Source organism: Guillardia theta, assembly GCF_000315625.1.
Source record: "Guillardia theta CCMP2712 unplaced genomic scaffold GUITHscaffold_9, whole genome shotgun sequence".
NCBI lineage: Eukaryota > Cryptophyceae > Pyrenomonadales > Geminigeraceae > Guillardia > Guillardia theta.
In genome coordinates, this window is record NW_005434665.1 from 913,588 (window position 1) to 925,646 (window position 12,059).

General features: G+C 56.5%; 4 protein-coding genes and 1 non-coding gene across 5 annotated transcripts; 3 read left to right on the top strand and 2 right to left on the bottom strand.

Moving 5' to 3' along the window:
• Positions 1-1,318: 1,318 nt before the first annotated feature.
• Positions 1,319-2,009, top strand: GUITHDRAFT_134014 (hypothetical protein; the record flags this gene model as incomplete). The annotated part of the gene is made up of 2 exons (XM_005839245.1): positions 1,319-1,854; positions 1,907-2,009. 2 exons carry the CDS (start codon positions 1,319-1,321, stop codon positions 2,007-2,009), a joined length of 639 nt encoding a protein of 212 aa, XP_005839302.1.
• An 886-nt stretch (positions 2,010-2,895) lies between these two features.
• GUITHDRAFT_102223 (hypothetical protein) lies at positions 2,896-7,868 on the bottom strand (the record flags this gene model as incomplete). The annotated part of the gene is made up of 9 exons (XM_005839246.1): positions 2,896-2,967; positions 3,134-3,220; positions 3,323-3,450; positions 3,652-3,751; positions 4,108-4,158; positions 4,216-4,576; positions 4,735-6,935; positions 6,981-7,421; positions 7,473-7,868. The coding sequence occupies 9 exons, from the start codon at positions 7,866-7,868 to the stop codon at positions 2,896-2,898; spliced, it is 3,837 nt and encodes a 1,278-aa protein (XP_005839303.1).
• A 789-nt stretch (positions 7,869-8,657) lies between these two features.
• Positions 8,658-8,730, top strand: GUITHDRAFT_t21. The gene has a single exon. It is a non-coding gene; the product is annotated as a tRNA-Arg (tRNA).
• GUITHDRAFT_102224 (hypothetical protein) lies at positions 8,672-9,357 on the top strand (the record flags this gene model as incomplete). Its single annotated transcript, XM_005839247.1, has 4 exons — positions 8,672-8,727; positions 9,032-9,083; positions 9,129-9,208; positions 9,258-9,357. The coding sequence occupies 4 exons, from the start codon at positions 8,672-8,674 to the stop codon at positions 9,355-9,357; spliced, it is 288 nt and encodes a 95-aa protein (XP_005839304.1).
• A 542-nt stretch (positions 9,358-9,899) lies between these two features.
• GUITHDRAFT_161367 (hypothetical protein) lies at positions 9,900-11,185 on the bottom strand (the record flags this gene model as incomplete). The annotated part of the gene is made up of 7 exons (XM_005839248.1): positions 10,942-11,185; positions 10,460-10,883; positions 10,397-10,434; positions 10,295-10,373; positions 10,092-10,252; positions 9,974-10,043; positions 9,900-9,922 (listed from the first exon to the last, which is right to left on the bottom strand). Exons 2-7 carry the CDS (start codon positions 10,860-10,862, stop codon positions 9,900-9,902), a joined length of 774 nt encoding a protein of 257 aa, XP_005839305.1. The 5' UTR covers positions 10,863-10,883; positions 10,942-11,185.
• Between the last annotated feature and the right edge of the window lie 874 nt (positions 11,186-12,059).

Sequence of the window (12,059 nt, forward strand, 5' to 3'; positions counted from 1 at the left end):
GGGCATGATGATCAGTCACCGTTATGATCGGAGGAGGAGGAGGAGGGGGAGGGGGAGGGGGAGGAGGAGGAGGCCCTGAGGAGGAGAAGGAGGAGGAGGAGGAGGAGGAGGAGGAGGAGGAGGAGGAGGAGAAGGAGGAGGAGGAGGAGGAGGAGGAGGAGGAGGAGGAGGAGGAGGAGGAGGATCGGACGAGGAACTATCATTAGGAGATTTACATTCAACTGATGGTCTATAAGACGATCACCCTTTGCTCATTCTTTCCCTTCTCTCCTTTCCCTCCCTCCCTCCCTCCCTCTCCTTCTCTCCCTCCAGTCACATGGCATCAAGTCCTCGACGTTCCCCGCGAGCATCTCAAAGTCGGAGGCAGAGGCAGCACGGGATAACTTGCACGCGCTGGAACAGACTGCTCCTGTTGAGGGGACAGAGAGGGGGCAGAGCAAGGGCTTGTGAGGTTGTCTTCAAGGGAGCGAAGGCAGGCAAAACAAGTCCCACAACAAGTCTTGTAGAGAGCCTCGCAAGTGTGCTTGTATCATGGGGGAAGGTGTATCAACGCTCAGAGGTGGTTGTGGGGGAGTTGACAGCTGATTGTTCTGAGCAATGAAGAAATAGTACAAGATCACACCATCGATGCCCTCGTGTGCTCACCTGCCTCCTGTCCCTTCTCCGTAGTCTCGGCCACCTGGAATTCTTCGTCTCCCCACTCTCCGCCTCTCCCCCCCCCTCCTCTCCCTCCGCCAGCTCCACCAACTACTAGTCCTCGCCTCGTCCTCGTCCTCGTCCTCGTCCTCGTCCTTCTACTCTCTCCCTGTCCTCTCACCTCCCAATGTGCTTCTGCACCTCGTTTGCCTCCAGAGAACCCTCTCCCTCTTCTCTCCCCGTCCTCTCTCCTCCTCCTTTATCCTTCTTCTCTCCCTCTTCTCTGCCTCTTCTCTCCCTCTTCTCTCCCCCTCTCTCCTCCTTATCCTTCTCTCACCTGCCCCTCTCATTCTCTTCCCCTACCTCCTCTTCCTCTTCCTCTCTCTCCTTTCTCCCCCAACTCTGTCCCTCTCCCACAACTCCCTCCTATCTCCCTATCTCCCCCACTCCCTCTCGCCCTCTCCCCCCTCTCCCTCTTCTCCTGTTCCCTCCTCCTCTCCCTCTCTCCCTCTCCCTCCTCTCCTCTCCCTCCTGTCTCCCCCTCACCCCCTCGCCCCCTTCCCTCCTCGCCCCCTCGTCCCGTCCCCCTCCTCTCCCTCCCATTTCCCCCCTCCCCTCCCCGCCCTTCCCTGGGGTTTTTCAATTTTCTCTGGCCGCCTCCCCCCAGCTGCCTGCCGCCGCCATGGAGCTCAACGGGGCGGTGGAGGCGATGAAGGAGAAGATCAAGGAGAGAGGAGGAGAGAAGGCGGCAGCGGCAGCGGCAGCAGGCACATCGGCGGCAGCAGCAAGTACGGCAGCAGCAGGAGCAGCAGGAGCAGAGAAGGGTCATGAGAAGGAGACGAAGAGCGCAGACAAGGAGGCGGGGAGTGCGGAGAAAGTAGTGGTGGGCATCATATCGGGGAAGGTGGTGACAGCAACAGAACAGGAGGAGGCGATCAAGAAGAAGGAGAAGATGGTTAGGGAGAGGATGCAGTCGCAGTTCGGGAGGATCATGGAGGAGCAGAAGAAGCTGGAGGAGGTGAGGAGGGAGCTGGAGAAGCTGTCGGAACCCACGAGGAGGGACATCGAGATCATCAGGGAGAGGCTAGAGGTCGTGGACCGAGAGCTGCAGAGGTGCTCCAAGGACCACATAGCGAAGAAGAAGGCGTATGAGGCAGCATGCGCGGAGTTGGAGAAGAAGAATCAAGAGAAGCTCATGCTCGCGGACCATCTCAGGATGTGAGCTTGAGTTGCTTCCCCTCCTGCCGCAGGGCCTCTGACATGCTGGCAGGATCATCCACGAGAGCGAGATCCGGAAGACGCAGAAGCTCGAGGAGATCATGGACAAGCTCGGAGTGACGGACACTACCGAGATCTTCGACGGGTTCCATTGATGGACCCGAGGGCTGGAGGAGCGATGGGTGCGGGGACAAGGAGGACAGGAGAAGAGAGGAGGAGGAGGAGAGGAGGAGGAGGAGAGGAGAAGAATTGGTATACACTGATTTTACATAGGACCTTGAAAGTTACATCTACTTCTTCAAATGATCCGCAGCGTGTCGTTTCTGCAAGTTTGGGCTAGACCCTGAGGAGGAGTAAGAGGAGAAGTAGTAAGAGGAGGAGGAGAGGAGGAGAGCGACAGGAAGGAGACGAAGGGGGCACGGAGACGAGGAAAGCTGGAGGAGGCTGTCGCGCGGTCGAGAAGCAGCAAGGGAAAGGAGGGTCATCCAAGGGATTTCCACAGGAGGTAGGAGGGTGGGGACGAGGAGAGGAGGAGGGATGCTTCTCACCTGGTTGAGAAGCTCGAGAGCAGGTACTTCCCGGCAGTGACCTGCGCGAATCTTTAAAGAAGAGAAGGAGCAGGAGCAGGAGCAGGAGCAGGAGCAGGAGCAGGAGCAGGAGCAGGAGCAGGAGCAGGAGCAGGAGCAGGAGCAGGAGCAGGAGCAGGAGCAGGAGCAGGAGCAGGAGCAGGAGCAGGAGTAGGAGCAGGAAGCGGGATGCAGGAGAGGATGAGGGAGGAGGTACAGCAGGATTACCAGGAGCGCCTCCATAATCAACTTCTGTGCAAGGAAGGTCGAGATGCGATGAAAAGCAGCAGACGGGGCTCGTGTCTATGCCAGGCTCGCACTACTCCAACATGTTACCCAGCCCACGTGAAGAGGGAGGGGGGGAGGGGGCAAGAGATAGCGTGAGCGGAGGAAGGGGAGAGGAAGGGGAGAAAGAGAGTTCGAGCAGGAAGAGGTGGGTGGGGCTTGTGGGGAGGAGGAGGAGGAGGCAGATGGTCTAGGAGGATAGTCGCACCTGTGAGCAAACGCTCGTGACTGGCCAATGCTGCAACGTTAAGTTGCCGTAAACCTGCGGAAACGATCAACGACTCTCCTCCTCCTCCTCCTCCTCCTCCTCCTCCTCCTCCTCCTCCTCCTGTATCTACATCGTTGTCATGTCATCGTCAACATTCTACTTTATCATAGGCTCTGCTCTCTTCTTTCCATCCTCCTGCCGTCTCCTCCTCGCCCCTCACCTTGCATCCGAAATCTCCCTTCTCCAGGCACCTCTGCATTACGATCTCGCGCCCGCCGATGATGGTCAAGTAAGGGTTGACAGTGGGCTGGGGATAGAAGTAGTGAGTGAAGAAGAGGAGGGAGAGGAGGACAGAAGGAATGAGGAGGACAAGAACAGCACAAGGTAGAGGAGGCGAGAGGATACTGACCTGGACTGGGGGGTTCAAGCAAAACTCCAAGCTCCTCACTGCCTCAATCCTCCCCGACACTTCCGTGGTGGTCGCGTTGACGCATGCCCCGAGCGTCGGAGCAGCGAAAGTGCAGTTGGTTCCAAAATCTGACAGGAAGGTGAGGGGCTACGAGAAGAAGGAAGAGGAGAGGAGAGGAGAGGAGAGGAGAGGAGAGGAGAGGAGGGGAGGGGAGGGGAGGGGAGGGGAGGGGAGAGGAGAGGAGAGGAGAGGAGAGGAGAGGAGAGGAGGCAGGGTGGGCCGCGAGGAGGAGATTCAACAGGAACGACGAGAGGAGGAGGGCGAGTGACCTGCGCTCATCGAGATGTTGCCGAAGCGAGGATGCACGACGGTGCCGACATGATCTGCAGTGAAGCCTGGAGTAGAAACATCGACAGCGTGACAGTTCTCCTGCACAAGATTGCGTTGGTGAGGAAGAGACTGAGAAAGAAACGAGGATTGTTGGGCAGGAGGGTGAATGAACTTTCTTGAGAAGCCATGATTGGGGACGTTGGGCGGGGGATAGAGAAGAGAGAGAGGAGGAAGGAGCAGAAGAGGAAGAAGGAGATGGGATGGGAGGAAGTAGTAGAAGGGAGGAAGCAGAGGGGAGCAGAGGGGAGGGAGGGAGCAAGGGAGGGAGGGAGGGAGGGGAGGGAGGGAGCAGAGGGGAGGGAGGGAGCGCAGAGGGGAGGGAGGGAGCAGAGGGGAGGGAGGGAGCAGGGGTCAACCAGAGCTTGTCGTTCGTCTGCTGTAGGATACGTCGGCACCGGGCATCCGACTTGAGTCGCGTTGCACCAGGTGCAGGGATAATTTCCCACCTTGTCAAACCGCACGAGTCAGCGCGGAGCCTAGCACAGTCTGAGCTGGCAGCTCACCACGGTCTTGTAGGTGTTGAGGGGGCAGGGGGAGCAGGTCTTGCCGTCCTCACCCGTGTAGCCTTGGTCGCACTTGCAGTCCTGGATGCGGGTGCTGCCGCAGACGCTGCGGGAGTTGGGAGGGCAGTGGACGCAGATGTAGTCGGAGCCGACGACCTGGAGGAAGAAGTTGGGGTCGCAAAGGCAGGAGGTCTGCTCGAGCGATCCTGGGGGCGAGGTGGAGTTGGTGGGGCACTGGCGGCAGCCGGAGAGGTACTTGTACGAGTTTGCGGGGCACTCGAAGAGGATAGACCTGGCGGTGACGTTCCACTGGTTGTTAGCGAGGATGCGATCGGCGATGAGGATGGAGGTCACGTTGTACCTGGGGAGAGAAAAATCAGAGCGGTAGGAGGGGGAGAAGCGCATGGCAGGGTACCGTCACTCCTGGCACATCCCTTCCCTAACTTTCTCCATCCTTCTCCTCCCCTCCCCTAATGCCCTCCCTCCTCCTCCTCCTCCTCCTCCTCTCCCTCTTCTCACCTTAGGAAGAACTGGTCTCGACGGTTTCGCTCAGCAAGGCGGATGGTCGTGGTGTTGGGGCTCGTTCCTCTCGCCTCTAAGGCGTTCAGCTCGTGAGTCTCGCACTGCGTCCTCAAGCACTCCAGCACATCCATGGCAGCCTGAACGTCAGAGTCCTTCACTCCCACCAGCTGGACCACTGCGTAGAACGATTCCTCCGCAAACGCTCTCAAGCTCATGTCCTCCCCATCCTCCTGCTCCTCCTCCCTCGCGCCCTGCTCCCTCGCCAACAGACTCCTCGACCTCCGCATGCTCCTCCTCCACGACGTTCCCGTGAATCCGGAAGACCAGGGGGTCGAGCACGATCGAATGTCCGAGCAGACGGTAGTCGGGCAACCGCCAGGCTTCAGCTGGCCGATGACCTCAGCTGAAGCCGAGGGGACAACGGAGACGGGGCAGGAGGTGGGACCCTCCTGCACAACCACCTGCACGAGGCCTTGGAAGCGAACCCCCAGCACCTGCTCTAGGTCTGCCGCAAACTTCGACCGCCACAGCTGGGGAGAGTCGAGGCATCCAGCCCTGAAGCAGGTACCGGGCACGAAGCCCTGGAAGGTCAGAGCGAAGGGGTTGGATGGAAACTCCGTTCTGAAGCCCAGCAGGTTCCAAGCGTTGAGGACAGTGTCAACGAGCTCGGCCTGCACGGATGCGTCTTGCAAGGGAGCGATCTCAGTGCCGTTGTGAATAGACCGCAGGATGTCGGGGCAGGGGTTGTTGGACCCCAGCTGGGCTTGCCCAACGATCTCACAAGTGCGCTTGTAGGGATTGGCGTAGGGCTGCTTGGAGTAGTGTAGCACTTTGAACTGAACGCAGTCCCAGCTGGAAGTTCCCTCGGGGTGATTGATCGCCGGGTTGAGAATCTGCGTGAACTGCTCGCTGCAGGCGTCGAGACCGTTGAAGGTGTACGAGGTTACCTTGGAGAACAAGTTGTCCGACCTTGCCCAGATCACGAAGGGGACCGAGTAGCGAGCGCTGTCGGCAGTGACGAGGTCGAAGATCCCCGGCTTCGACCCGAGGTAGAGGTCGCTATACTCCTTGGCTACTGCTGGACACCAGGTTCGTCGGAGCATCCTTGAGACGATCCTTCCGTAGTTAGATCCGATCCCGTTGGGAGCAGGTTTGTCAAGCGCGGTTCCGTTGAGGATGGAGGTCAGGAGGGACTGGCGGAGGAACAGGTCGATGATCCCCATGGGCTCCAGCACGGTCTTGCACAGTGTGAGCGTAGAGAGGCTGAAGAGGGAGGAGGCAGAGGACTGGAACTTCTTGTTGAACGTCTCGTCCTCTGACGGCAGCGCATCCCACATGACCACAGCTGCTGTGAGCTCGGGGAAGGAGCTGGCAAAGGCACGGACATAGAAGGAGCCGACGGAATGCCCCACAAGCACGTAGGGTGCCTTGAGCGCCATGCTTGTCCTCGTAGTGTTGCCTCTTCTCGGAATGATGTCAACAGTCACGTTGCTGCTCAGCATGGTCTTGAGCTCTGTCGCTATCTGCTGCGGCGTCCTGGCCGTCTTAGCCGGAGGACTCCAGCCGAAGCCGGCCCGGTCGTAGGCGCAGGCAACCCCGACCAAGGCGATACGCTCTTGTACCCCTGCGAGAGCAGTAGACATGCCGAGCCCTTCCATCGCCTCCAGGATCACAACGGGTCGGCTGTCAATCTTGGAGTTGGGGTCAATGAACGCCATGCAGTGCATGTGATTCTTCTTGCCGTCTCCTCTGTCGTACATGTTGCCAAGGGGAACGTATCGGTCGGTCGACACAATCTGCGAGATGTGATTGAAGGGAGCGTACTGGAGCAATCCAAAGACGATCACATAGAGAACGGCAAGACTGACGCCGATTGCTCCGCTCTTGAGCCTCTCGGACAGGGGTATCCTCCTCCTCCTTGACCTTCGCTTCTTGGAGGCATGCTGCTTCATCACCTTGTAGGACTCGTAGAGCGAGAGCGTGCTGATCCAGAGAAAGAAGAGCAACGAGAGGATCCAGATGATGCACCCGATCACTCCGTCTTGCAACTTCAACTTGAGGAAGTTCACGCAAGAGATGATCGCTATACACAAGCCGAACAGTGCGAGCACGAATTGCATCAGCTTCCACGGCAGCGTGAAGTCCTTCTTCACCATGAACGCTTTCGCAAAGTATGGAAACGCCACAAAGATTGAAATCTGTCAACACGTGTGAGCGCAAGGCAAGCAGCGTCAGGCTCTCACCGCGCCGAGGTACGTCCCATCTTCGAGCACAGCGTAGCCTACGATACATCCAGCTATCGAGATGAATATGCCCGCAACCCCCAAGCCCAGCAGAGGTTTGTACGGGGCTGGATTGTACATCATCCGATCTGCGCAGGAAATCGCCCGGGGCTCGAGCTCCGGCTCCGGCTCGTCGGGCTCGTCCTCCTCCAGCGGAGGTTTCAACCATACAGCCTGTTGGATGACAACCTCAAGCTTGCAGTTGGAGGCCTCAGCGACCTCCATGGCGCGATCAAAAGCTTCATCGGTCTCAACACGGAAGACTTGACTGTCTTTCTCATATTCAAAGATCACGTCCTTCTTGAAGACGTCTCGAAGCTTGTAAAGCACGTCTTCGAAGGAGTCGGTCCAGTCGACGACGATCTGCTGCTTGTTCCGACCATCCAGACAGATCAGGAGAATCTGGAAAAGGAAATTTCAGGAAACCATCCAATATTTGTTACCACACCACACCTCTGGGCCCTTGGCGAGCCCATACTTCATTTGAACTACGATCTCGGCTTTCTGCTGGATTTCCGATTGCTTGCTGCTCCCGAAGACCTTGGAGATCTTGTCGTTGACATCATGGATGGCCTTTTGTGCACCATCCAGGAGGTTCTTGGATTGCTCTCCAACTTTGTTGTTCACATTCAATGCTGCATCTTGTGTATCCTTTACAAAGGTGCCAAACCTTTCTTCATATTCCTTGTGGAAACCCTCCGCCTGCTTCACAAAGTCATCGAATGCCTTATTGTCTGCGGCTTCAGCATGCTCCGGTTCCGCATTGCTATGTCCGTTGCCATTCACACTTGCGCGTGCCTTGCTTGCCTGAGGCTTGCTCAACACCAGTTGCGAGCTCACCCCCTGCATCTCAGGCTGCTATTCAAGTTGTTCTTACAAGGCTGTTGTTCTTACAAGCCCAAAGCTCGACAAGGCAGGGGTGAGGGCTCGGGAGCGTTCAGAGAGCAGTAGAACAAGTATAGGATTGCAGATCAACGATCATCAAGACGGTCAGGGTGGGCAAGTGTAGCCGAAGTCGAAGGAGCAGCAGTCGAAGGAGCAGCGGGTTCCCCGTCCATGACGTCCTTTGACAAACAGCGACGCTAGGGCCCTCATCCCCCTTTTACTCACGCGGCCCGCCGGACCGCACTGCGGCAGCCCGGCGCGAACTTGAGTCTCATCCAAGTGTCACCGTAGGAGAGCCTGTGACACGCCGGGCCCGCCCCTCAGCGATCCGGCAGTTAGCCAAAGGGCCGCCCGCACTTGGCAAGTTGCTCCTTCAACTCCATATTGGAATCACTTCGAGACTCCTAGAGTCTATGCACAGATGATTGACTAGTCACTCGGAGTAGAACTTGGCCGCACTCAGCGGCGGCAGCTCAACAGCTGACTGACTCTTGAAGCCAAAGACAAATACTCTCAGATGATGTGCACACGAAGACACCAACCGTTGAACAACTTCCACAACCAACCAAACACCTCAGATAACTCAGATCAACACTCCGGAGTCCGCTGGATTAAGTCCGACAGTTGTCGGAAATGACCGTCTCAGTGACTCTAGCGTGCGGTCACCCGGGTGCTGACTGAGCCGCGGCCCGGCCGGGGCCCGGATTAGGGCCCGGCGGGGTATAGAACCACTAGCGAGACTGCGAAGTGCAAGCCCCCGTGGCCCAATGGACAAGGCGCCTGCCTACGGAGCAGGAGATTCACGGTTCGAGTCCGTGCGGAGGTATTCCTTTTTGCGTTGTTTTAATGCGTTTCCCTCCTCTCCCTTGGTGACCTTGCCAAAGTTGCTCTTCGTGTGCTGTCACTACTCCTTCCTCTCCCCCCGCTTCCTGTTTGAAGAGTTGTCTCTCTCTCTCTCACTCTCACTCTCACTCTCTCTCTCTCTCCTCCCACTCCCCTCTTCCTCGCTTCACCACGGTTCCGCGCTCACAGCAGACTCGCTTCACTTTTTTTCAGCATGCAGGCGAGTATGTTGGAATGACAAGAGCAGGATCGTATCAAGATTGTAACAATTACAACCAGGACAGTATCAGCACCGAAAGCAGACTCTTACTGGCAGACATACATAGATCTCAACAGGTTAACCTGCCGTTTTTTAGCAGCGTTCTTATTGTTCTTCATCAGCCTGCAAACATACTGAGCACAGAGAAGCCGAGCAATAGTGATGGAGAGTCTCGAAGCGACCGTGTGAAGGCATGCTCACGGTGATGGAGCAGTCACAGCGGTGGAGGAGGGGCTGACTGATGGTCGCAGAGCGTACTTGAACACCCTGCTCTTCATGGACCCGATCGAGCAGAGAAGCAAGCACATCGTCGAGCTCCTGGAGAAAAGGACTGCGGCTTTGAGGAAGTGATTCCACCCTGAGGGAAGTTGGAACCTGTCGTGATGTGTCGTCAGGAAACGGCAAGATGAAGGAGGGCTCGAACAGAACGACGGGTATGATGTTGTTGGGAAGATGAACTTCAGCCTCAGTGATATACGAACAGTTGAACTCAAAGAACTCGCCATTTCTTTTCAGCCATTTTTGTTTTTGGACAAACCTGCACGTTGCAGCAGAGCATTCGGATGGATATCATCGGCCCTTGCTCGTGACAATGGTACCTTGAATGATTGCGTCTTCAACTCCATCTTTGAAACCTGGAGATCCCGGATGCGGATGCGCGGGATATAAATGTACGTAGGAAAAATGATAGGGCATTAAAAAGATTTGAAAGTTTAATTTCAACGACAACATTGCATCTTGAAAACCAAATACGAGCTACTAGTGACAACGAAGCTCCGCACCAAGTACAAATTTGTGCATTTACACAGCAGCAGCATTGGTTCAGATTGTATAAAAGCCAACAATTCTCGATATACATGTACAACGTCAAAGATCTCCATCACCGCGTATGATTAACGAGCCTGATCGAAGAATCCTGAGGACGACGTCAGTGGCGACAAGAAATGACAGCAAACATGCGGATCACCTTCTGGTGAAGCTCCTTGCACCGTTGCCTCACTCATATGCACTCCATCTTGTGAATTGTCGTGCTCGACCTGAGCAGAGGGTCAGCAGCAAGTCGAAGTCTGCATCGCCGTTCACACAAGGTTCCCTGGCCGTACGGAGTCGTACCACATCTCCCCATTGATGTTGTTCCCTATCAGCTCCAACGTTGCGTCCTTCGCTGTGACCGCACGGAACGCAAACTGGTTGTCATGGAAGTTGCAGTTCTGCACTCGAGTCCTAACGCTGTGAAACACAGCGACTGCAGCGCAATATTCTCCGCTGCTTCTCTCCAAGTGACAACCTTCCACGGTCGTCCGCGCGTGGTCCTGGCAATTCACGCAGTAACCCGGCCCGTCTTCAAGGCCACCCATGAAACAGTTCTTGATAGATACGTCACACTCACATCTACACCACAGGACAGCCCAACGAGAGCAGACAAGTCTGCAGGAGTCGATCACCCACTGACCTCCCTCAAAGATGATGCAGCTGCCGCTCTCTTTGGCCATCTCGACGCCCTGCATCTCACCTCCGCTGCTCTTTTTCATCCACAAGGACCCGGGAAGGAGTGCCCCGTTGCTCCCTCGAATATCCAGCTGTTGTCCTATCTCTAAGAAGTTTTCCCATCGATGTTCACCAGGCTGCACGAGAATGGTTCCAACATCTTCTGGACCTTTCTCTATGGCTTCTTTGAAGTTACTGAAATGACCGGGAACTGTGATGGAAACCGCTGTTGGCACGCCCGTTGCTTGCTCTGTGCTTCCTACAGGCATTGACGCAGGAAGTCGTATCGGAGGTGTTATAGAAACGACGACCCCGCATGCAGCAAAAAGAAGAGCGATAGCCAAACGCATGCTACTCGCCATGCCCATATTATTTCACTTGATTTGGCCCTTGGAGGTTTCAGCAACTCACAATCTTGAAACTCACCGGACAGGAGAGCAGAGGTACCTGAGGACTAGCGAAAGGATTGCTGGCGCTCTAGGTGATGACGAAGACGAGTAGCAAAGAAGAAATGCCGAGCGCGAGGCAGAATGATGAAGCAAGTAGGGTCAAAAGCAGAGGAAGAGGGGAGAAGCAATGAGAAAGAGGAAACAGATCAAGAAGAAATCTTCAGCTCTACGGTTGTCGCCCTTTTAACACGCCATGCTCTCAGGATCCTCGCTTGCGCCATTCGTTCTAACTCTACCGCCGCATCTTTTGAAGGAGCCTTGAAATTATTTCAACACTTTAGTGATATCACCCCTACATTTGAAGGAAAATATATGATAAGAGCACCGGTCACACGAAAGTATTTCAAGTCTGGGGACGAACCAGGTACATCTGAACTTGGCGAGCTTCTAGAGCTTCTGAGCAGACTAGGTGATTATCTATTAGAGTCTATCTTATAAAATTTAAACCCAAGCAGCTCCGTTGATTTTTCTCAAGCCAAGTGATCAAGAAGCAAAAACAAAGGCCCGCAAGTTTGGTGTACGAGCGGCCCGGACCGTCTCCGGTGTCTCGGCGGGTCCGACACGCCCGGCGCCCCGGACCGTACCGGACTCGCCGGATGCCAGCACCGGCTACCCGGCGGTACTGAACTTCAAGCCGGCGGAACGCCGGTCACGGTACCGTTCACTGTCACTCACCATCGGACATGCCCGGCGGGGACGACGGTGACTCACCGGGGCGGCGGCCGGGCTCAAGTAGCCCGGGTCCGCGTCTCAGGCCAGTGGCCTCGGGCGGCCGGGCGGCCGGGCGGCAGGCTGGGCGCCGGCCCGGGCAGGCCCCAGGCTGGCCGGGCAGATCGGACTCTGGGGCAGACTCGGTTGAGTGGATACGAGGGCGATGAACAAGCCTGGATGGAAACGAATTGAGGACGCAATGAAGGAGAGGAGAAAGAGGAGAGGAGAGGAGAGGAGAGGAGAGGAGAGGAGAGGAGAGGAGAGGAGAGGAGAGGAGAGGAGAGGAGAGGAGAGGAGAGGAGAGGAGAGGAGAGGAGAGGAGAGGAGAGGAGAGGAGAGGAGAGGAGAGGAGAGGAGAGGAGAGGAGAGGAGAGGAGAGGAGAGGAGAGGAGAGGAGAGGAGAGG